Source organism: Prenolepis imparis, unplaced genomic scaffold (assembly GCF_030444845.1).
Source record: "Prenolepis imparis isolate NDT839.2.m4 unplaced genomic scaffold, iyPreImpa1.0 SCAF_7, whole genome shotgun sequence".
NCBI classification, from domain to species: domain Eukaryota; kingdom Metazoa; phylum Arthropoda; class Insecta; order Hymenoptera; family Formicidae; genus Prenolepis; species Prenolepis imparis.
In genome coordinates this window covers 16,390,734-16,415,069 of record NW_028141165.1, presented here as the reverse complement: position 1 = coordinate 16,415,069, position 24,336 = coordinate 16,390,734, and the positions used below count along the sequence as shown (strand labels likewise).

At 39.3% G+C, this 24,336-nt stretch overlaps 2 protein-coding genes and 1 pseudogene across 2 annotated transcripts; 1 reads left to right on the top strand and 2 right to left on the bottom strand.

Moving 5' to 3' along the window:
• The first annotated feature begins 4,738 nt into the window (after window positions 1-4,738).
• On the top strand, window positions 4,739-24,336 carry LOC145938326 (UDP-glycosyltransferase UGT5-like; annotated as a pseudogene).
• Window positions 17,118-21,490, bottom strand: LOC145938134 (uncharacterized). The gene is made up of 3 exons (XM_083041535.1): window positions 19,751-21,490; window positions 18,567-19,703; window positions 17,118-18,408 (listed from the first exon to the last, which is right to left on the bottom strand). Exons 1-3 carry the CDS (start codon window positions 21,488-21,490, stop codon window positions 18,394-18,396), a joined length of 2,892 nt encoding a protein of 963 aa, XP_082897661.1. The 3' UTR covers window positions 17,118-18,393.
• LOC145938559 (uncharacterized) lies at window positions 19,717-23,128 on the bottom strand. Its single transcript, XM_083042276.1, has 3 exons — window positions 22,223-23,128; window positions 21,854-22,124; window positions 19,717-19,751 (listed from the first exon to the last, which is right to left on the bottom strand). The coding sequence occupies exons 1-2, from the start codon at window positions 22,611-22,613 to the stop codon at window positions 22,108-22,110; spliced, it is 408 nt and encodes a 135-aa protein (XP_082898402.1). The 5' UTR covers window positions 22,614-23,128; the 3' UTR covers window positions 19,717-19,751; window positions 21,854-22,107.

The window sequence follows — 24,336 nt, the reverse complement described above, 5'->3', positions numbered from 1 at the left end:
TCGTCGTCGTTGTTATTTCATCTTCTTCATTTATCCAACGCTTCATGTATTCGGCCGCGGTCTCATAAAGCCCTTCATGTGCGCCCACCTTCTCGACGATATAGCGGTCATTCCGCAATATCTTTTTAACTCGATACGGGCCGAAATACTTGTGCGCGAACTTCAACCCAGGATTAGCCTGCGTTCTTTTGATCGCAACCAGGTCGCCTATTGTGTAAGACGTAGCCGGCTTCCTTCGTTTGTTAAATCCTCGGCGATTCTCCCGCTGTATCTGCCGGATAACTTCCTTGGCTTGTCTCCTTATTTCATCGCGATTCTCTTCAAATATGGAAATTAGCTCCTTCTCCACTAATTCTCGGATGGAGACGTCGTCCCTCATTTTGATATCCGTCCCGAACAGTAACCTGAAGGGCGTCGTCTCAATGCTCCTATGTTGTGTGGCATTTAAATATTTTTGCGCTATATTCAAATGTTTATGCCACTCTTCTGGTCGGGGGGCGGACAACTTTGTCACTAGCGGAATTAACGTCCGGTTGACCCGCTCGACTTGCCCGTTGGCCCTGGGCATTCCCGTCGTGGTAAGGACATGTTGCATTCCCTCCGCCTTGCAATATTCTTGAAAATCATTGGAGGTGAACGCGGACCCGCGGTCCGAAATAAGCCTCCTCGGATTTCCAAAAACATGCGACTGTCTTGTTAAGCACGCCAACACCTCCGCTGTGTTCACCGTCTTAACAGCGTAAAGCCAGACAAACTTCGAAAACGCGTCTATTACCGCCAGTATGTATCGATACTGTTTCCGCGTCGAAGGGAGCGGTCCCAGGTGATCGAGATGGAAAGCGTTCAAGGGAGCCTCTCCCTTCTCGATGGGATGCAACATTCCCTCCCTCTTACCATACTTTCTTTCGGCTAGAATACACGACACGCAGTTTCGAACGACTTTTTCGACTTTCGCTTTCAAGTCTGGTATCCAGTAATCTTTCGCGACTATACGCTCAGTTTTACCCGCCGATATATGACCTTTATCGTGCACGTATCGGATAACTTGCGTGTGCATCGGTCGGGGAATCACCATCCGCTCTTCGTCGCTAGTTAATTTATATAAAATTCCTGCTCGCATTACAAAATTATCAGTCTCTCGCCTCAACCAGCTCAATAATTTCTCGCAAACTAACGTCTTCGCGCTGAGCTTTCCGAATTCGCGTTACTATATTATCTTCGCACTCATTCCACATACACGCAGGCAACGGATTTCGGCTTAGCGCGTCCACGTGTGCCATCGCTTTCCCGGGGCGGTGCTCGATCGTATAATTAAATTCTTCCAACTGCAGAGCCCACTTCGCCACGCGCATGCATAAATCTTTCTTACTCATCGTAAGGCTGAACGCTTTACAGTCTGTCAATATCTTAAAAGGAATGCCTATTAAATACACGCGAAACTTTTTCAAGGGTTTAATGACTGCGAGCACCTCGAGCTCATAGCTGCTATATTTTTCTTCAGCACCAGTCGTACGATCGCTAGCATAATAAACGGGACGTAACAAATTATTATTATCATATTGCAACAAAATAGCGCCGTAACCGTATTTTGACGCATCGGTGTGGAGCTCGGTGGTCGCATTTATTTGATATATTTTAAGGACGGGATTGTTTACCAGAGTGGCCTTTAGTCCGTTAAACGCGTTCCTCTCTTCCTTCTCGAATCGGAAAACAGCATTTTTTCTTAATAGGTTCGTCAAGGGTCGCGCAATCGACGAATAACTACAAATAAATTTATGGAAATAACCGGATAGCCCTAAAAAAACTCTGAACCTGCTTCACATTCTTCGGCTCAGGAAATCTCGTGACCGCGTCCGTTTTTGTCGCCGACGGCCGTATGCTACCCGATTCTATTTCGTGTCCTAAGAATTCGACTTTACTTTTTAAAAATTGACATTTCTTCCAATTTATTGCTAATCCCGATTCACTCGCCCTGTCGAATATCCGTTTAAGTTTCTCCAAGCCCTCTTCGCAATTTCCCGACGGCACGATCAAGTCGTCCATGTACGTCAGTACTGTCCCGTCGCTAATAAAGTCTCGGAACGTCGCGTTAACGAATCTCTGGAAAACGGCTGGTGAATTACATAAGCCAAACGGCATTTTAAGAAACTCGTATTGCCCGTCAGGCGTAATAAATGCCGTATATTTTTTACTGTCCCCGTCCACCTCAACGTGAAAAAACCCGTTTTCCAGATCTAAGGTCGTAAATATTCTCGCGCTCTGCAATCGATCCAGCTGATCGTCGATCAGCGGCAGGGGATAACGGTCCTTTATTATTTTCAGATTTAAACGTCGGTAATCTACGCACAATCTATACGTGTCGTTCTTTTTCTTCACGAGCACCACGGGGCTCGCATTCTCCGATAACGACGGCCGCACCACACCCTCGCGCATCCAATCGCCTATCTGTGTTTTTATTATTTGCTTCTCCCGCTCGGAACATCTCCGCGCTCGTTGATACACAGGCTCATCGTCCTTAAGAACTAATCGCATTTTTACATCCACACCGCGTGGTTTATTTGGCGTATAATTTCGTATCATATTCTCCAACGCGTCTTTATTTTTATCGTCAAGGTGTACAGTGTCAAATTTATTCGCTTCATACTTATAGTCGATCTGAAACACTTCCGGCAATTTTGACAATTCCGAATCCGAACTTGGCCTCAAAATTAACGCCTCATTCTTTATTAAAATTTCTACGGTTCTTAGAAAATCGGCTCCAATAATTAGATCATATCGCATGAGCCCATCGAAACTACCCGTATTTTCATCAAATACACGCTATCGTCTATATGAACGTCGGCTTCGAACTCGCCTAATGTCTCATTACCGTCCGAGTCTATACCGCGGAAATAGATTTTATTCTCTTTTAACGGAACGTTCAATCGACTATGGTAATCCGCACGCATCAAGCACATATCGCTTCCGGTATCTACCATCGCCCGGATATCACAACCACCGATACGCACGTCTTTATAATATTTTTTATCGCAGAGTTCGCTCACCGCACAACTATCTTTAGCGCTCGCTTTTCCGGTGCACCTCGCCGCTACGTGCCCGCGCTCGCCGCACCGAAAACACTTCACTCCACTTTCTTTTGTCGGACAGTTCGCACTGATGTGATTTTGTCCGCCGCAATTGTAGCACCGTCGTGGTTTCTGCGCCTCGCCGTCGCCTCTCCGCTGCCTCGCTCCTCCCTGAGATCTCGCGTCGCCGTCCGGTTGTCCCATCGGGGCGGCCGTGCCATCTTTCTGCCCCTTCGGCCGGAGGGTCACCTTCTCGAATGCCCGCAACAAGGATGCCGTCGTCTCAAATCCCTGGATCCGCGCTTGGTTTTGCAGATTCAGATCCGTGATTCCGTCAACGACGTAATCAACGAGATCGCTTTCCTCGACCGGCACTCTATTCGCCAGAATTACCTTATCATGGAGGTACGCGCCGAAGGCCTCGCCTTTCCTCCAGATTCGTCCCTCAAATTCTTTTCTGCGCGCCACTTTATTCGGGCGGTGGTCGAACATGCCCTTCATTTCAGCTAAAAGATCGTCTGCTGACATCTCGATGTGTTCAGGTTTCGAACGAAACCACTCGGCCGCCTTTCCTTTGAGGCGCGAACCTATTAGTATCTTAACCATCTCATCTCGCAACCTATAGGTAATCGCGAGGAGACGCACCTGCCTCTCCCAGACGCTCCAGGAGTCGTTGACCCCGTCGAAATGCGACAACAATTCGGCAATTGCTGTTATGCCGACTCGCGCCGTTCATCTCTCACTCTCCTGGCCACGCTCGGTCTCTCGCTCTCTCTCTCTTGCCCGAAGAAGCTCGGTCTCCCGTCGCGCCAACGCGAGCTCTCGCTCTAGGAGTTCTCTCTTTCTCCTGAGCATGTCCATCTCCCGCCGCGCTATCTCCGTCTCACTCACGCCGGCTGCCACGGATGCATCTTGTTCCTCATCGTGCAACAGATTATTCTGCACATCGTTTTCCGGCCCGCCGAGCCAATCGCCCGCAGGATCCGCTTCCAATAATCGGCTAATCAATTCATTTTTCGCTCCGGTCGTACTTAGCCCTAAAGTCCTTAGCTTCTCTTTAAACGCCGGGACCGTTAAACCGGAGGCATTCTTTGTAGGACTCATTACCTCTCGTCGACTCACTCAGTGTCAACCTTGCCTTCCACTCTATTGCACTCAGCACTCTCAGGCAACGCTATCGCACTCGGTACCACTGCAGCTCGCTATTGTCTTTCACAGTTCAATCGCGGCTCGAGCCCCCAAAAATTTGTAGGTTTACGGATTTGATTTGAGACGGGAGAAGAATGTCTTTAAAAAGATGAATTTATATACAGATTCAGATAACTTTATTTCTACTCAGATAACACGTACTTTTGCCTTCGCGGAATTCGGCGCTCTCCCTTGAAAACTCGAGAGAGACGATTTATACCCTCGCTATGCCCCGCGTGGGCCAATCAGGAAGCGACACGTCGAGTGTTCGAAATCGCACGCTTAACTGTCGCACGGTAAAAACAAGAGCAAGAACTGCCTCAAAAACAAATACGAGCTCAAGACAATAGACCTACAGACAATAGAGATACAATAAACTCCAGCCGCGACCGGTTCGTCAACACGCCCGAGAAATAATCTAACATACAAAGCAATTCGAAACGAAAACGAAATCAAACGAAAAATTCTCGATTCCTACACTACTTATGGCGTGCGTCGATAAAAATATCCAGAACAGAGTTGCGTCGAGTCAAGCGCTTCAAGGTGGAGGTCTCACTTGCAGTGTATCCGGTAGTTGTATTTCCGGTTTTGTGAACTCGCTATTGTTCACTGCCTCTCGCTGTCACACTTAACTCTGTTCTCACTCACACACAAAACGAGCCGAAACTTGAGTTCGAGTGAGGCCGAATTTGAAATGATAGTGTTCGAAAAGGCCGAAAAGGTCTAAGTATGAGGCCGGATAAGTCGTGTGCGGAAATTTATGTTCAAGAGTCCGGAGTAAAAATCTGCTCTCCCGAGGGATGTCGCGGGTATATAAACCTTCTTGCTCCTCCTCTCCATTGATTTATTAAGTTATCATTTCCTGACGAATAGAAAATTTTTCAATGACGCCCTTTAGGTCCCGGAGGCGTCTCTTTTAATTTTACAATTACTACGATTGGTTAGGGCTTTTGTTTAGAGCTCTAGGTTTCGACCAATGGAGAATTTGTTGTAGTCAAATGAGGTTGATATTTTTATTACCCTCTCGAATTTATCTCAGGCAGATATCGCGTAACGACGATCTGTCAGGCGAGAATTGTTTAGGTTCGGTTATCGTTGTTAGTCTTTCTTCTAAATTTTTATTAGTTTCCGAGTGTTGGTTTCGTTTAGAGAACTGTCGACTATAGTTTAACTTCTTAGAATATAATGAGTTATAGTTTGAATTTTATGAGTTGATCTGTTTGCTTCTCAAGTTCTGTATTTACTCTTTACTTTTACGATGGAACTGTCTCGGAATATGTTTGTCTCGCCTGTCAGATTGTCGGTTTATCTGTGCGTCTGCGATATTTAAAATATCGCCTTGCGTTCTCCGGAAGAAAAGAATCGTGGAGTCCACAGGACGTAACGATTCTTTACTATTATTATTAAACTATCTCTGCGTATGTTTTCCTCGCTTATCAGATCACAGTTTATTAGTGCAGCTGCAATATTTCGAATATCGCCTTGCATTCTCCGAAAGAAAAGAATCGTGGAGTCCACAGGACGTAACAATATTGAGAAATTATTTTTTTAAATTTTATTATTTAAATGAATAACTTTGAATAGAATAATAGAATAGAATAATAATTTTAAAAGTTGTCTTTAACTTAACTTTCCTTAACGCGTAATTATAGTTTTAAAAAAGACATTTATATTACATTTAAATTTTTATTTCTTTATATCAGGGATCCGGATCGAAACAAAATTAGGGTTCGGTTTCTGTTACGGTTTAATAAAATATTTAATAACTGTTCTGGTTCCAGTTTTGGTTTTTTGATAAATAAAGGAAACCGAAACCGTTTAAATTACGATTTTTTTCGGTTACAGTTCCGGTTTTTAAAATTTTTACTTTTCATTTTTCTAATTAAATTAATTTCTAAATTATATTACTTTGTAACAGCCGTTTTTTGCGAGCGTCGGACGGCTCAGTCGGGATCAGGGCTCGAAAAGAGGTTGACACAGAACACGCGGTTAATTTTATGTTAATAAAATTATTTAATAAAAGAAATGAAAAAAAGAGAAATAATACACATGAAGGTACAGCGATTAAACACCGCAGGGAAAATAATATGCAGTATCGTAATAACTCGCGAGATACTCAGAAGACACGCAGTAAACGCACTACGGGTAATAACATTTAAACTATTATTCGGCAAATAACATAAAATAACATTCGGCATCTACACGTATCTCGGTAGATAATATACAAAATAATATTCGGTATTTAAACGTATCGCGGTAAAGAATATACAAAATAAGATTCGGTATTTAAACGTATCGCGGTGAAGAATATACAAAATAATATTCGGTATCTAAACGTATCGCGGTAAAGAATATACAAAATAAGATTCGGTATTTAAACGTATCGCGGTGAAGAATATACAAAATAATATTCGGTATCTAAACGCATCGCGGTAAATAATATACAAAATAAGATTCGGTATCACGAAAAGATAATCGAGTAGACATATATATATATATATATATATATATATATATCGGTCGCGCACGCCATTAGTGCGCCCGGGGCGTATCGGTAGGTAGGCGCGAGTCGGGATTACGACAATGATGGCCGCGGGGCCACTTTTGGGGGAAAAGCGCGATATTAAAGAAATTCGGGAAGGCGGACCGCGGGCGTGTAGCGAGGCGCGTGGTCGGGGGCGCGGTGCGTTACTTGTGTGCGTATCCCCACACGGGGGGTGAGCGCTTTGTACGGCGCAAGAGAGTGGGCGGTGCGTTAAGAGAGACGCGAAGGATCCTCTCTCGCAAGAATGCGACCGGGACTGCGTCTATTGCAGCGGGGTGAGGAAGCGGAAAACGAGCGGGTCGGAAGTCGGTTCTCGCGGATAACTCAAGAGAGGCCAGAGCACGCTCTACCCCTTTGGCCGACTGTTTCGGGTTTCCCGGTCGGATCGGAAGACTCCTTACGGACAGCTGCGAGACCTCTCAGCCGAGACGGAGTACACTCTATCTCAATATTCCGAGTCGTTGTCTGATGATTCCCCGACGGGAATCGGATCGGGAGATGGAATGCCAATCTTAGGATCTAGGGCTCCTTTTATACCCGATCGGAGCTAGATCTGCGGCGGATCATTCGGCAGCTTGATAACGATACTTGATAACGATACCGCGGCGGTAGGCTTCGGCCGGATTCGGCAGCCGTCGGGCGCGCTCGGCGCGGTGGTATACGTACCGTATATCGCCGTATACGACGGGTATATACCACACGCATATTCGTATGCCGTTCGACGGCATTGTAATCGCGAAAGTTTAGGGGGCGCAATGCGCCTGCTGCATTGCCCGGCTGGTGTTCGCCGGACGCAGCCTTCCGACGGAGAGTCGGGAACGATGGGGGGATGCATCGTTACAACTTTAAAAAATTATTATTAATTTTTATGACATAAATAAACAGCACTTTATATTATACATGAAAATATATATATATAATATATACAATATATGTATATATATATATATATATATATACAATATATATATATATATATATATATATATATATATATTGTGACGTGACGCCTTTTGAGCGCCGCAATGGCAATGGCCCGGCCGAGGGGAGGAACGGTTCTGGGGTTGCCCCTGAGAGGGAGCGACCGTAATTAGGATTATATTCTCGCGTTACCGTGATTCCGTAATCACGAGGCCGTAGGATGCGACCTTAGGAAGTCGCGGCGCGACAGCCTGAGCGGGAGGATCATGGAAAATGTGAAGCAAGATGCCTGGGATTCGGAAAAGAGACTGCATTTGGAAAGTACCGAGGGGATCGTGAATAGAAGGACTCCCCTTCACTCAGGTCAAGTATCGAGTTCCCGTCACTTCCGCCATCGTAATACTCGATTACCGATACTAACTGTTTTAGATACCGAAACTAATATGGACTCTTCCGGACCCACATCATGCTGCAGAATGAGTGGAGGGTCCGTGGTCGTCAACGAGCCCGTCGGGAAGGACTGGAGTACGGCCCGGCCAGCCTGCCACGTCCCACCCCGAAAATCAGCTGTAGACTATAGAAATATGGACTGCCAGTAGCTAACTTCAGCTTGTAGCCAAGATGTGTAGCGCCACCATCGACCAATTGAGTAATGCGGGAACTAAAGGGACACTGTCGACTTGTGATTGTTCAAGCATCTGCCAAACAGTTCACTAGGCCTGCGCACAATAGAGAAAATATTAGGAATAAATATTAAATATTACGAATAAGAATTATTCTAAAATAATAAAATCGAAAAAACTCTAATATAAAAATACAAATTCGGATATAAAGGACTAGTAAAAGCTAATAAACTAATAAAAACCCTTTATACCCGAATTTATATATTTATATCATAAGTTTTTTCGATTTTATTATTTTAAAATAATTCTTATTCTTAATATTTAATATTTATTCCTAATATTTTTTCTATTAATCACAGGACTTTACACTTGATCGAATAACGACTGTTAGTACATTTAAATTATCATTATATTTAATTTTTAGACGATATCAAATTAATTGTTTGTTTTCCAAATATCTTCCTATAATAAAATTAATTATAAAATTAATTTTTCAGTTAATTTTAAAAATTAAATTATTTTATTATGGCAAACAATTTACATTGAGACAACACAATTCATTTCTTAGACATAATTTAACAAAATCAATTATTCTTAGTGGTCAGTAAACGTATCTGCATATAATTATACAAGATGTTAAAAAAGTGTCGCATATGCTCAACGCCATTTGATAGAGAATGAAAATCTAAGAAAAAATGTCTAATACTATTTTTTGATGCGATGAATAATTTCACCTTATTTGAATTTAAAAAATGAGACCTAAAATAAATTTTATGAGGCCAAATTCGCACTTGAGCAAGCTGTTTCTCTTTAAATATTTTTTTCGGAAAATTCTTTCCCACTTCGCGTGTTCCATCGTTTGTTTTCTCTTGTAGCTCCGTGCTGATTGACTAATTACAATAATTAATTGCAGCGAAACTATTCATCGCATCAAAAAATAGTATTTTTTTAAAAATTTTTATTCTCTATCGAATAGCGTTGAGCGTATGCGACACTTTTTTAACATCCTATATAAGTTATTTATGTTCTATAAATTTATATTATTACTTACCATTTATTATGTTCAAATTTCAAATGTATATGCAAATAATTATACAAGTTATTTATGATTTTATAATTTATACTACTATTATATACTTACTATATGTTATGTTCAAATTTTATATTTAAATACATATTTTTTGTATGCATTTGTACGTGCGCGCTTATAGTGCTCTCGTATATTAAAAAGCATAATTTTTAATTTTTTTTACATTATTTTGTAACTGAAAACTAGAAAATATAATTGTGGATTTTAAGAAATGCAGTTTATTTATTCAAATTTTCCGGTCTTTGGTCGATGGAGCGGGGCTTAAATCTCGAAGATGTTGGATTCATTGCGATGCACAGAAATCTTATAGGGAAAGTGGGGAACTGGCAGTCCATATTTCTATAGTCAAAGAGCTGTACCGTATTATGACGATACCGACGATCGAGGAAACCAGCTTTCAAACTTCGCGGGGCTAGGAAATCGATGGGCGGATCAAGGCGATCCCCACTGCGCCCGAGTATCGACAGGATGCGCGGGAGATCGACGCGGGACTCGACAACGCCGATATTCCGACAGCAATATTGTAACCCGCCACTCAGGTAGTCGATAGACGTAAGGCCCGGGCTAGGCTGGTGTCGTGTCGTGAGTTAAGTGTCTTCGAATTATGTCCGTGAGTAAAACTCAATTACCGTTTCTGGGCGAGAATAACCTCGCCATATAAATATCGTTACCGCGAGACCAGCTGACTCCGGGTGTCGCGAGTAGATTCCTCTCAGGGAAGTTGCCGCCGACAATCATTTTATATAGAGTAATGTACCATATCATAGAATACCGTTTATGTAAATATTTGTTAGAAGCGAATTAAGGAAGGACTTCATTTAATTAACGTCGCGTGGATTAATAATAATGGAATTGGCGTGATGTCGTTCTCGCGAGTTAACGTTACCGTACCGAACGCAACTCCGCGAGAGTCGCAATAAATTCGCGAAATTCTCATTAGTTAATCCCGTATTTCTGTAACGCTCTTACCGCAATTTGTATTTCCGAGACCTTCGCAAAGGAACGAGCGAGTTCCGAGGTCGCCGAAATAAATATCGAATTGTCTGCCGATCACGTTCGTCACGCGTTGTCGCGTTGATCTCAATTGTCTTTGAATGTCATTGCCGAAAGTCAATTTACCGTATTCTTCCGTTGGGACGATATTCCCGTCAAGATTAACGTATAATTCGTATATCGTTACCGAATAATTATAGTCCCGCGTACATACCGAATCCCGTTAAGAATTTAGTTTTTTGTATCGTGTTTATCTCGACTGCCGTTCAATAATATGTTTCGTCCGTTTTTCATACATTGTATTATCCGTTCGTCCTTATAAAAGGGCTGTAGCAATAAGTACCCGATTGTATCAATACCCATTGTACATGTCTCTAAATATATTTATTAATTATTGTTAACTGTGTGTTGAATATCATAACGTCCTCTCTCCAAAGTCTACCCTTTATATCGATATATCAAAAGAACCGCGCCCCTCTATCATCTACTGGGCTAAGAGCAACCGGAAACTGTTACCGAACATACCGTACCGCGACGCGAGAATTCGCGCCTGGCGCCCAATACTTGATACCGCAATACCGCGGGAGTACCGAGTGTGTTCGTTACCGAGATTATCGTTTTACCGCCTACCTTAATATACCTTTATTCCATTGCACCCCGCCCCCTCGGGATCGGCGTTCCCGACGAGGGTTACGGCGTCGCAATATATATACTCGTCAAAAAAATTATCGCAACACGTAATTAATATCAAAATTTAGCATAAATTCAAATAAGCGTATCTCCGCGAAAAATTGTCGTATTTCAAAAATTTTTTTTTGTTTTAAAGGGTAAAGTCTCTACTTTAAGGAACTTTCGTTCGATTTTGATTTTATTCTCTCCCCTTTTCTCCATCCCTTTAAAAGGAGGGACGTGTTTTTTTTTCAAAAAATTGCATAGTTTGATGAATTCTACGGAGTGTACTAAATTTTTTTCGCAAATATCATCATAACTATCGTAAAATATGGACTTTTCTCTACAAATTTAAAAAAGAATTGAATACCGTACGATTTTTTTTCGCGAAGTTACAGCATATCAAAGTTACCTATGCATTTTTGCCTATGTATTCAATTACCGCCAACATTAGCATTATCCGATGGGCACTACGGGGAAGTTGCTGGTCGGATTTTGCCCATCGTGCGTGCGCGCGCGCGCGAGCGTGTGTGTGTGTGTGTGTGTTGGGGCAGGGATATATGTTCGTATTTAAAATAGTGTATTTCTGCCTCGTCTTCGGATGACCTTTTATGGGAAGATGGCTGCATGATTTTGAAAGACTACCAACCAATTTCCAGCAATTGGAAGCAGCCCTATATCGAATATGGTTCGAAATTCTGCAAGCCACAATTAGAGCCTGCATTAATATGCGTGAACGCCTGCAAGAGGTCATCCGAAGACGAGGCAGAAATATACAATTTTATATACGAACACATATATCCCTGCCCCAACACACACACACACACACACACACACACACACACACACACACGATGGGCAAAATCCGACCAGCAACCTCCCCGTAGTGCCCATCGGGTAATGCTAATGTTGGCGGTAATTGAATATATAGGCAAAAATGCATAGGTAACTTTGATATGCTGTAACTTCGCGAAAAAAAATCGTACGGTATTCAGTTTTTTTTTAATTTGTAGAGAAAAGTCCATATTTTACGATAGTTATGATGATATTTGCGAAAAAAATTTAGTACACTCCATAGAGTTCGTCAAACAATGCAATTTTTTGAAAAAAAAACACGTCCCTCCTTTTAAAGGGATGGAGAAAAGGGGAGAGAATAAAATCAAAATCGAACGAAAGTTCCTTAAAGTAGAGACTTTACCCTTTAAAACAAAATAAAAATTTTTGAAATACGACAATTTTTCGCGGAGATACGCTTATTTGAATTTATGCTAAATTTTGATATTAATTACGTGTTGCGATAATTTTTTTGACGAGTGTATATATATATATATATATATACATATATATACAGGGTGTTTCTAAAACTATGTCGGAGATTTTAAGGGCGTATTCTAGAGGTCAAAATAAGAAAAAAAATTCTTATAAACATAGGTCCAAAAATGCTTTCCCTCCGAGTTATAGCCCCCTAAAGTTAAGGGAAAAAATCGAAAAATGTATTGTATATTGTAACTTTCGGAGACTTTTTCATAGAACGTTGAAGTTTTGCACAGCGTTATAATTAATAGTGACCTTTATTTTTATGTGGTTTTGACAATTTGACCCAATTTTAAGGGGGAGGTACGGAGGGATGCTAATTATCAAATGGCCATATTTTATTTTATTTTTCATCGTATCAAAGAATAAATAAAATTACTCGATTCAGGAAAAAAAATGTTAAAAAAAGGTATTCCTAAAATTTTTTGTCAGACCAATTGTTGTAGAAAAAAGCGGATAAAATAACTAAGAATATTCGGAACGTCGGCTGCATAGGCAACTTATCGTAAAAAAATCTCAAACAATTATTCGAAAATGAGCTGGTGCTTTATTCAGGTAGATTATTTTGAAGGAGCTGCAAATAATTTTAATAAATAATTTTAGTAATTTGTTATTGCATCTTTTAAGAAATCTGCCTTGTCAGAAAATAGAAAATAAAGCTGGAAAACTGCAGATTTTCTGCGCACTATGAGAGAACCCACCTACAATCTTAATTTAGGCTCAAAATCTGTTAATGAAAGGTCTTGAACTCTCTAGATGTGATACTGATACATGAGTTGCTCATGTAAGGTTCGCCATACAGTACAATGCGAGATTCCAATTTCTCTTGAAATCATTCTGGTCCTGGTTCTGGGATATTCATCAATTTTGTGCAAACTATTTTCTTTTACATCGACAGTTCTAACAAATCTTTCTTTATTCCCTAAACGATTCATGTTACTTTTAATGCACACTTATTACACACAGAAACACAGCAAAAATTATACACAGAGATCTCTAATCGAAAAATTCAAAAACTCAAAAAAAATTCAATTTTTGAATTTAAAATTTTAAAAACTTTAATCGAAGAATCAGGAGCGAGAATTGTAGTACATGCTTTTTACATTTTCACGTCTTTCCAACAAAAAAAGATAATAAATCAGATCATCTTACTTGTGTCTGCCGCAATTATTAATTGCATTTTTTACAAGAGTAGTCGGGAGACGCCACGCTAAAACACGCGCAGACACATACGCAAAGTCACGCACGTATACGCACACACACATACATCTACGCATTCACACACCTAATGTGGCGTCTCCCGACTGCTCTTGTAAAATATGTAATTAATAATTATAGTGTAAAAATAAAAATAATATTTTATTACTATTTAATGCTAAAATTTTTATTCTTTTTTAAATATATAGCATTAAATATGTAATAAGAATAAAATTGAATAAACAACTTATTTGTAATTAATTAATTGTGTTTATAATTAACTGTATCAATAATTACGAATAGATATTATTTCAAACTTTTCAAAGCTTATTATATATTAAATATCTTTTTTTAATTAAATTTTTTTATTATTTTCTTTTTCTATTAATTATTTAAATTTTTTGTTTTATTTTTTTAAATAATTATTTTTGTTTTATTTTTTTAATAATTATTTATTATTTAAATGTTGCACTTTTGTTGGCAGTAGGCGGGAGTATTTGTTTTTTAAAAAACACATTTTTTTTATTACTAATCTATATTAGCACGTTAAATAAATTTAATTTTTAAAAAATTTGATATAATATTATATTATTATTATTATTATTATCACTATGATTATCACTATTATTATCACTATTATTATCACTATTATTATCACTATTATTATCACTATTATTATTATTATTATTTATACATGGTTATTTGTGGACAGACTTTGACAAGCGTGTACTTAGGAAAATGTGATTACTACAACACATATATTGTTTATGCGTAATAATTATAATAAAATAAAATCCGTTTTTCCTGATTGATTATATCAACGAATATAAAATTTATTTTACCGCAAAATAAAGTATTCTAAATTATTTGAGAAATATCTGAAAAGAATCTATGTAATAAAATTTTACAATTTTATGATACCTCTATGATGTATTGTAGCATTTTATGACAGTAATTATATTTATTAAATATTTTCCGAATATAACTACAAAAGCTCCATGACTCTTTCTAAAATATATCAAGATTATAATTTAAGTGCATATTGTGTATAATTATAAACGTCAAATATATCGCTTATTACTTTCCATAGCTCCAGAAATCGATAAATATTAAACGATATAATTATACTAATCTTTACAACTTTATAAGTGGCCTTCAGACCGATAATGGAGGAACTAGCTCGTAGAGGTCATGAGTTGACAGTTTTTACGCCGGCTCCCATGAACAATTCGTCTCTTCAGAATTACACCGAAGTAAAGTTGAATTATTCCTCTTACAAAGTGAACGAGAACGTAGACGTATTTGCGTATACTAAATTAGGGATATGGCCGATTCTGAATGATTTCTATCAACGTAATGAAGAAATGACCGATAGTGCGCTATACAATCCAGTCATGCAACAGCTAATATCATCCAACTACACCGGAAAGTTTGACTTGATCATAGTCGAATCTCTGGTTTACGACGCATTTTATGCGCTATCGCACCGCTTCAACGCATCGTTGATTGGAATCACGTCAGTACCGCTTATGGCTATTCATCATTACACATTCGGTAAGCGGAATGTTTAATATTCGTGCATATGTGTGTACAATTATGTCACCAATTGTAATTGTGTTTCTCGCAGGAAATCCCATATCGTGGGCTTATTTGCCGGATTTATTAGCGAATGATTTGGATGAAGATATGAATTTGATAGATCGTTTCTTCAACGCGTACTACAGCATTCGTCAATTATGCTGGTATCGATATGAGATTATCCCCGTGCAACAGAAGATGGTCAGGAAACATTTTGGGGACACCGTGCCGCCCGCTCATCAGCTTGCCTCAAATATGGCATTATTGTTAGCGAATTATAATCCATTTCATCATCCAAACGCATACGTTCCCGGAATCATTCCCATAAGAGGATCTCGTCAAATCACTCAGAAGAACCATAGTCTACCACAGGTGCGTATAAAAGCAATGTAAACCGTAAACAGAAAATGTCGTTGCAACATTTGCTAATATTAAGCTGCAACATCTTAAAACGTTTGGCACGAAAACATACTACGCATACAAATATACATATACATACACAAATTACAAATTCAAAAGGAGGCTATATGGAGCCACGCGTAGGGTGTAGGTACGCAAATATTAAAAACAAACTTGTTGGAATAACAAATTTATTGAATCTAAACGTTTCGGTCCTTTCTTTGGACCTTCTTCAGTAAACTTAATACAATAAATAATAATGGGGAATCTACATACTACCGCACGTAGCGCAAAAGCCGTGAGCCCCCCCTATCGATATCCCATTAGATAGACAAAGTGACATAATATGTCAGGTACTCAAAAGTGGAGTCTAATGACGGGTATAGTGAGGAATTTCCGAAAGGGGGCTCACTCTTATTCAAATCAATGTCAAACAAAGTGTGGAATTTATGATGACTTCGATAACAGGCTATGAGCCGTGGTAGGGCGTCTTATAAATAGCATCAAAACGAATATCTTCTTCACTCGTGCGTTGGGCGCGTCCGCGTACGGTCGTGTAAACGTGCGATGGATGAGTGTGTGAATAAGAGTGAGCCCCCTTTCGGAAATTCCTCACTATACCCGTCATTAGAGTCCACTTTTGAGTACCTGACATATTATGTCACTTTGTCTATCTAATGGGATATCGATAGGGGGGGCTCACGGCTTTTGCGCTACGTGCGGTAGTATGTAGATTCCCCATTATTATTTATTGTATTAAATTTACTGAAGAAGGTCCAAAGAAAGGACCGAAACGTTTAGATTCAATAAATTTGTTATTCCAACAAGTTTGTTTTTAATATTTGCGTACCTACACCCTACGCGTGGCTCCATATAGCCTCCTTTTGAATTTGTAATTTATCAATGCAGAGAGCCTACATTGTTACTTATTACATACACAAAGTTTCCATTGTTGCAACATTTATGTTGCAAAATGTTTCTAATATATAATATGATACAGATACTGCTTTTATCTCAATAATGCAACATAAAATTAAAAAGTAAAATTAATTGAAGCAGAACGCGCGCATTTTTGTAGGACCTACAGAAAGAATTGGATGACGCGAAGGAAGGATTTATATATTTCAGTTTAGGCTCCAATATAAGAGGTAATTTTCTATCTATCGAAAGACGTGACATGTTTCGTACAGTTTTCGAAAATTTACCCTACAAAATAGTGTGGAAGTTTGAGTCCGATTTCCCGAATAAACCAAACCATGTTATTATGAGGAAGTGGTTGCCGCAGCATGAAATTCTAGGTTTGTAGTTTTTATTGCATGAAATCTCTATATGGAATGTTGATAGATAAATTAAAATGGCTAATTTTTCTTTAAAATATCTAAGAAATAAATTTACAAAAATAAATGACACATGAAAAAAGATAACTGTAAGGTCGGGAAAGATAAATGATATCAATCCACCTAGCCTGTATTACGTATAATACTTTTCCTTTATTAGAACGTGGTGAAACCGTACAAAGAAGAAATCACGTGCCGCTGACTCTCGCCAACTTAGCTCTCATTATTTTCTTGCGCCTCATGCGGTCTTGTACAAAACTATTACGTAAGAGAGTAACTAACGCTCACGCACGCTTTTATCATACGCTCGCTGCCTTATCATATGAATTAAATATGGTTAACAAAAGAAAGAAATCCCTTCTTTCGATAATTTGTCACATAAGTCCTTAACGGCGCGTACACCGGCGGGCTTGAAAGGCTCGACTTTCAAAGAAAAAAAAAACAATAAAAACGAATGAAGAATAAGGAGAAAATAAAGTGAGGAAGAAGTTAACTTAATGCAATAAAGACAGATTATTCAATAGGTAAAACGCATATTTTAGGTAACGTTCGTTGGATAACTCCAATTTGAGTCCTTATAGTAACAGTACGAACTAGTCCATCCCGTCCAGGATGTAATTCCGTTATTCTTCCCAAACGCCAATTGAGCGGAGGAGTAATGTCACGAATTAACACCATAGCGCCAATCTTAACATTTTCATTAGTATTTTCAGATTTCCATTTTGTTCTTTGTTGTAACTGAGCGACGTACTCTCGTGACCAACGATGCCAGAAATCTTGTTGCATCTTGATAAGAAGCTCATAACGAGTTAATCGATTTGACGCTATGTCTGATACATCATTCTCCGGAAGAGCGGTCAAAGAAGTACCAACTAGAAAATGCCCCGGCGTGAGCACCTCAAATTCGTCAGGATCAGACGAAAGCGGGGTCAAAGCACGCGAATTTAGACATGCTTCAATCTGACAAAATATAGTGTATAATTCCTCGAAGCTGAGACTAGTATCTCCGCTAACGGCCTTGGCATGCGTTTTTGCAGATTTAACTGCGGATTCCCATAACCCTCCTACATGCGGGGAATGCGGTGGTATAAATTTCCATTCTATAGACTGATCCGCCGCATAATCCACCACTCTTTGCTTATGAGATTTACTCAATAAGAAATCAAATTGTTGCATAACATTGTTAGCGCCTACGAAATTTGTACCGTTATCAGAGAAAGTAGTCTTACATCGTCCTCGACGCGCTATAAATCGCTTGAACGAGTTTAAGAATCCTGTTGTAGTCATATCGGAAATTACTTCCAAATGAACAGCCTTTGTCGCTAGACACACGAATAAACATAAATATGCCTTAGCAGTTTTATTTCGGGATACCTTAATTGTATATGGACCGGCGTAATCAACACCTACATTTGAGAACGGCCTACTGGGCGTGATTCTTTCAGCCGGTAAGTTTCCCATTAATTGGGTTGGACTAACAGGTCGCAACCTAAAACAAGTAACGCATTTTCTTAAAACACTACGAATTACACTTCTAGCTGAAATTATCCAGTATTGTTCGCGTATTGAAGCTAATAAAGCAGACGGTCCGGCGTGCAAATTTTGATGGTGGAAATGTGATATAATTAATTTAGTTAATGAGTGTACCTTAGGTAAGATAATTGGAAACTGTTTGTTGTATGGTAACGGAGCGTTCTTCAAACGACCACCGACCCTTACAAATTCACTCTCATCGATGAATGGATGAAGATCAAAAAGACAGCTTCTTGAATTGACGTTTCGGCCATTCTTCAAATCGGTGACTTCTTGTTTAAATGAGTGCCGTTGTGCCGATTTAACGAGAATGTCAATTGCATGCCGTAATTCTTCGACGCTCAACGGTCCTGTTCGCCGTTCAACCTTTGTGATATGAGACCTCGAATTGTTGATAAAACGAAACATGTATGCAAATACTCTTTGCAATCTTCGCAGAGTGGAGTACCTCGTGAATAATTCTTCGGCCTTTGCAATAGCGTGAAATGATAAACCCGATGGTTTCGATTCTGGTATATCAGACGCCGGCAGGCATGCAGAAGTAGGCCAAGTAGGTTCTTCATTTCGAAGCCATCCTGGGCCATGCCACCAAATAGTAGCCTTAATCAATTGCTCAGGATCAGCTCCGCGCGATATAATGTCCGCTGGATTATGTTCTGTTCTCACGTGTCTCCAACACTCCTTATCAGTGATATCTTGAATCTCGGTTACTCGATTGCGTACGAACTCCTTCCATTGGCATGGTTGACCTCGTATCCACGCGAGAGTTATGCTGGAATCAGTCCAAAAATAGGTGTTATTGATCTCTATTGTCAACGCGGTCTTCGTCCTTTTGTATAGTTGAGAGAGCAGTAAGGCTCCACATAATTCAAGACGGGGCAAAGTAATCGGCTTTATCGGAGCTACCCGAGATCTTGCGCATAACAAATGTACGTTGACGACGCCTATTGAATCCATTGATTTTAGATATAAGCATGCTCCATACGCTATGGTAGAAGCGTCGCAGAAACCATGCAGCTCGATGTGAATGGGGTTGAGGCAGAGTACATATCGAGGTATCACGATTTGATTCAACGCCGCGAGGCTGAACTTGAATTTTGTCCACTTCGTATGAATGTCCATAGGAAGGCCCTCGTCCCAGCCTACTTGCAATTGCCACAGTTGTTGTAGGAGAACCTTGGCGTTGATTGTTGCTGGTCCGATTAATCCGAGAGGGTCAAATAATTGTGCCACAAATGATAGTATCGCTCTCTTAAACAAATGATAGTTGCTCTTCGCTCCTGATCAGTACTGGACACCCTGTAATGAAGTTGATCGTGATCCGTATTCCATCGCAAACCAAGGATTTTCGTCTCCTCGCCAATTGTGCCAAGATTCGATGTGTCGATGCCTTCTCCGTCTCCCAAGATTGCTTGCGAATTTGATTTCCATTTTTGCAACGGGAGTAACGCTGATTGCAAGATTTCCATTACTTCCGTTTTTAGTCGACGAAGTTCTTCAACTGAAGATCCTCCTGTTATGAGGTCATCTACGTAAAAATCTCTTTTGATAATACCACAGGCTTCAGGAAATTGAATAGAATTCTCGATAGCTAATTGTGTCAAGCATCTCGTTGCAATGAATGAAGCAGGTGCCGTTCCGTAGGTTAGTGTATTTAACCTGTAACTTCCCGGAGGTGAATTGGCGTTAGGTCTCCATAAGATTCTTTGGAAGTCTCTATCCTTTGGATCAACCGAAATCTGTCGGTACATTTTTACTATGTCTGCGGTCATCACATAAGTGTGTTGTCGGAATCGTACCAATATATCTATTAACTCATGTTGTATGACAGGTCCTACCATCAATATATCGTTTTCCTGATGTACGACTCGAGGCATCGAATACGACTCTAATCTTCGTTGTCTTTTCTCTTCATTTATCACCGCATGATGTGGTAAATAACATTTTACCCCGGCGGTGTTATCTTCTTCAATTTTCGACATGTGATTCAAGGATTCATATTCTTCCATGAATGTAATGTATCTATCCTTTATGGTGGGATACCTTGTGAATTTACGTTCAATCGATCGCATTCGCCTAAACGCATTGTCGTACGATTCTCCCAGTTGACTCGAGTCTTCACGGAAAGGAAGCCGCACCTCAAATCTTCCCGATGGTAATCTTCTATAAGTTTGCTGGAAATGCTTTTCACAGCGTACCTCCTCCTCTGAATAGGTTTGACCTGTCCGTATATCTTCTACCTTCCAAAAGCGTTGTAACTGATCCTGCAAGTCATTGACATTCGACAAGCCACAAAATTCTCGCGTTGATTCTTGTTGAAGTCTAGCTGTGTAAGGGCCGCCGATTATCCATCCTAATTTCGTCCTTTGAATAACGGGCTGATTCTTATTAACTCTAATTTGTTCCGCATAAATCAGGTCCCAAAATACTCCCGCACCTAACAACAAATCTACGTTTTGTGGAATGTGATATGATGGATCGGCTAAGATAACATGATTAGGAATCTTGATTAATTGAGCGTCAAACGTTGCGTTTGGAATTTTATCGATAATCTCATTGAGTATGGAAAATGACAACTTTATTGAAAACGCGTTAACTCTTGACCTAATAGTTGCGCTTGTGGCTGCAGAAACGTGTGTTATTGATTGAGCTATTGCTCCGATCGAGTGAGAAATTTCTCGTTTAGGGAGATTCAACTTGTCGCACAATACTCGCGATATAAAGTTTGACTGTGACCCGTTGTCTAAAAGCGCTCTTGCCTCAATTTTATGACCCGCATTGTTTTCAATATATACGATTGCTGTTGATAGCAAAACGTGTGATGGTTGCTTCAAACTACAAGTTGAAATTGACTGAACAGGCTGATTGTCATTTACTGAAGACGTGGCTTCGTTTACATTAACATTTTCGTTTTGATTTGTTCGTGTAACGCTAGCCCTTTGCTGTGCACCGTCCGATCGATCTTCTAAATGCAATAGAGAATTATGTTTCTTGTCACACTGTTTACAATGTCCGGCCTTGCCGGAACTTTTCACCATATGTCCCTTTCCGAGACAGTTCAAGCATAAATTAAGACGTTTAACTTCATTAATTCTTGACTGAACATTAAGATCGCGCATTTTTTGACATTGATAGATTTTATGACTTTCTTGGCACATAGGGCAATTATTTTTATTATCTCTGTCTTGAGTACTTAAGTGAGATGTGGAATGATCAGACCTTGGTTTTGAATTTGAATTAATTTGGGATTTACAATTAATTTCTTTCCTTTGCTGAACAGCCTCCAAAATTTGACATCTATTTGACAAAAAACTCTTTAAATGTTCGACTGTAGAAATATTTTCTGAAATTACCTTTTGCTCCCATTCGCGCTTTGTAAATGAGTCTAATTTGGTTATTACCATTTCGACCAACAACGTATCCCAAGATTCAACTGGTTCACCCAGGTTCTTGAGAGCTCTTAGATTTTTACATAGCTCGTCCGACAGTGCACGCAAAGCGCCTGCGGATTCCTTAATGATTTGAAGCAAATCAAAAAGAGCGCGAACGTGATGTCTTGTAGTAAGCCACTTGTTTTCGAATCTGTTTTTCAAAAGATCCAAGGCTGTCGCGTAATTTTCTCCTGTGACTTCAAGCGAGTATTACTTGTGCCGCTTTATCCTTTAGAACGGACTGTAAATAATAAAACTTTTGTACATTTGTTAAAGACGCATCCGAATCAACGAGGGCCTTGAATAAATCAAAAAAATGATTCCATTTTTCGTAACTACCATCGAAATGTGGCAATGCAATCGTAGGTATTTTTACGTTATGATGAGTGATTTCATTAATTGCTTGTATCACATTTGCAGGATTATTAGGAGGATTTACAGGCGCTACTAATTGTCGCGCCTTTGCAATTGCTGGAAAATAAAGAGTTTCAAACACTCCGTTCTCTCTGTCTAATTCATCGGATAATTTTTCTTCGATATCTAACTCTCGAAGCTTATCTTGACAATTATTGAATTCAGTTAAAAATTCTTCTGCTCTTTCTAATCGCGCTTTTAATTCTATTTGGTTGCCTTGATTAGGTTCATACGCGTCGAGATATTGCCTGAATCTAGTTAATTTAGTTTTTATACCTCCACGAGTGCGCTTTACTGACGTAATATCTGCAGCCATTGTCGTTCAAGATTTGTATATATGTATGCGTGTATATTATAACCCTTTGTCAATATTATTCTACTTACGCAAATGTATGTTGAAGCATGTCTAAATGTGATGGAAAGAACAAACGGAAATGGACGATAACAATGTAATAAAGAAAAGATGGACTTACTTATATTGGTAATCGACTTAATACTATGGTACTGTTAATGACGATTGTGATATCGTAACTACAATCGATGTCTTCTCTTTTCTATTATACTGTGGTTGCTACGCTTTCCCAATATGGATGTCGATCGAGAATGTTCTGCCGATCTATCCTTGTACGTCGTTGTATATTGCCAGTTGCCTCTTCGCAGTGGTCTTTCAATCGTTTCCTTTACTATCCTTGGTTGTATCCGACTCGAAGGACCATTTGTAAGATCGGGAAAGATAAATGATATCAATCCACCTAGCCTGTATTACGTATAATACTTTTCCTTTATTAGAACGTGGTGAAACCGTACAAAGAAGAAATCACGTGCCGCTGACTCTCGCCATCTTAGCTCTTATTATTTTCTTGCGCCTCATGCGGTCTTGTACAAAACTATTACGTAAGAGAGTAACTAACGCTCACGCACGCTTTTATCATACGCTCGCTGCCTTATCATATGAATTAAATATGGTTAACAAAAGAAAGAAATCCCTTCTTTCGATAATTTGTCACATAAGTCCTTAACGGCGCGTACAATAACAATGTATGTAATACCGTCGAAAATTATCGATTATATAAAAGTTATCTGTTTATTTTATTAGCACATCCGAACATACGGCTTTTCATGTATCAAGGAGGCTTATAGAGTACCGAAGAAACAATAGAAAATGGAGTACCTGTGATTGGTTTCCCCGTTATTGGCGATCAACACTATAACATAAAGCAACTGGTAAATCATGGATCGGGAAAAAGCTTTAGCATCACCGACGTGACCGAAGACGAGCTCAGAGAGGCTATATATGAGATCATTACGAAATCTAGGTAATTCCTTTGTTTTTTTTATTATTATTAGCCATGGATCCGTCTTTTAAAAATATGCATATCCGTAGTTGTCAATATCTCGACATTTTTTTTTACTTTTATTTCAATTTTCAATCTAACTTTTATTTGTTATTTTAAGGAGTCAGATCATCCTTTTTAAAACTATTTAACCTACAATTTTCAAAAACACTTTTTTTAAATCTCTAGTGGGAAACTGTTCGTTTACTGTCAAGGCACAAAGTAGGAACTTAATTCCTTTATATAAATTCAAGCTATCGAAATTTTCTAGAATCTATAAACATAAAAGAATTGAGAAATAGGAAGCAAATTTTTCGAAAATAGGAGCAAATTTTGAGAGCAATTCATTCATTTGTGCTATCTCTCTACTTTTAGTTATAAGGAAAATATGCTAAAGTTGCGCGACTTACTGCATGATGTGCCGATCCATTGAACAATGCCGTTTGGTGGATCGAGCACGTCATACGTCATACGTCATATGTCAAAAGAGCACCGCACCTTCGGAACAAATCGCGAGATATGCCCTGGTACAATAGTCAACTATGGGACATAATAGGATTTATATTCATATTATTTCTTTTCGTTACGTATATATTATATTACGTAGCATGTATTTATCATTACTTTATATTAATTATCTGTTCCATCGGCAAACGCGTGATTGCACGTATCAAACCAGTGTCCAGCGCAAAGAAACAACAATGA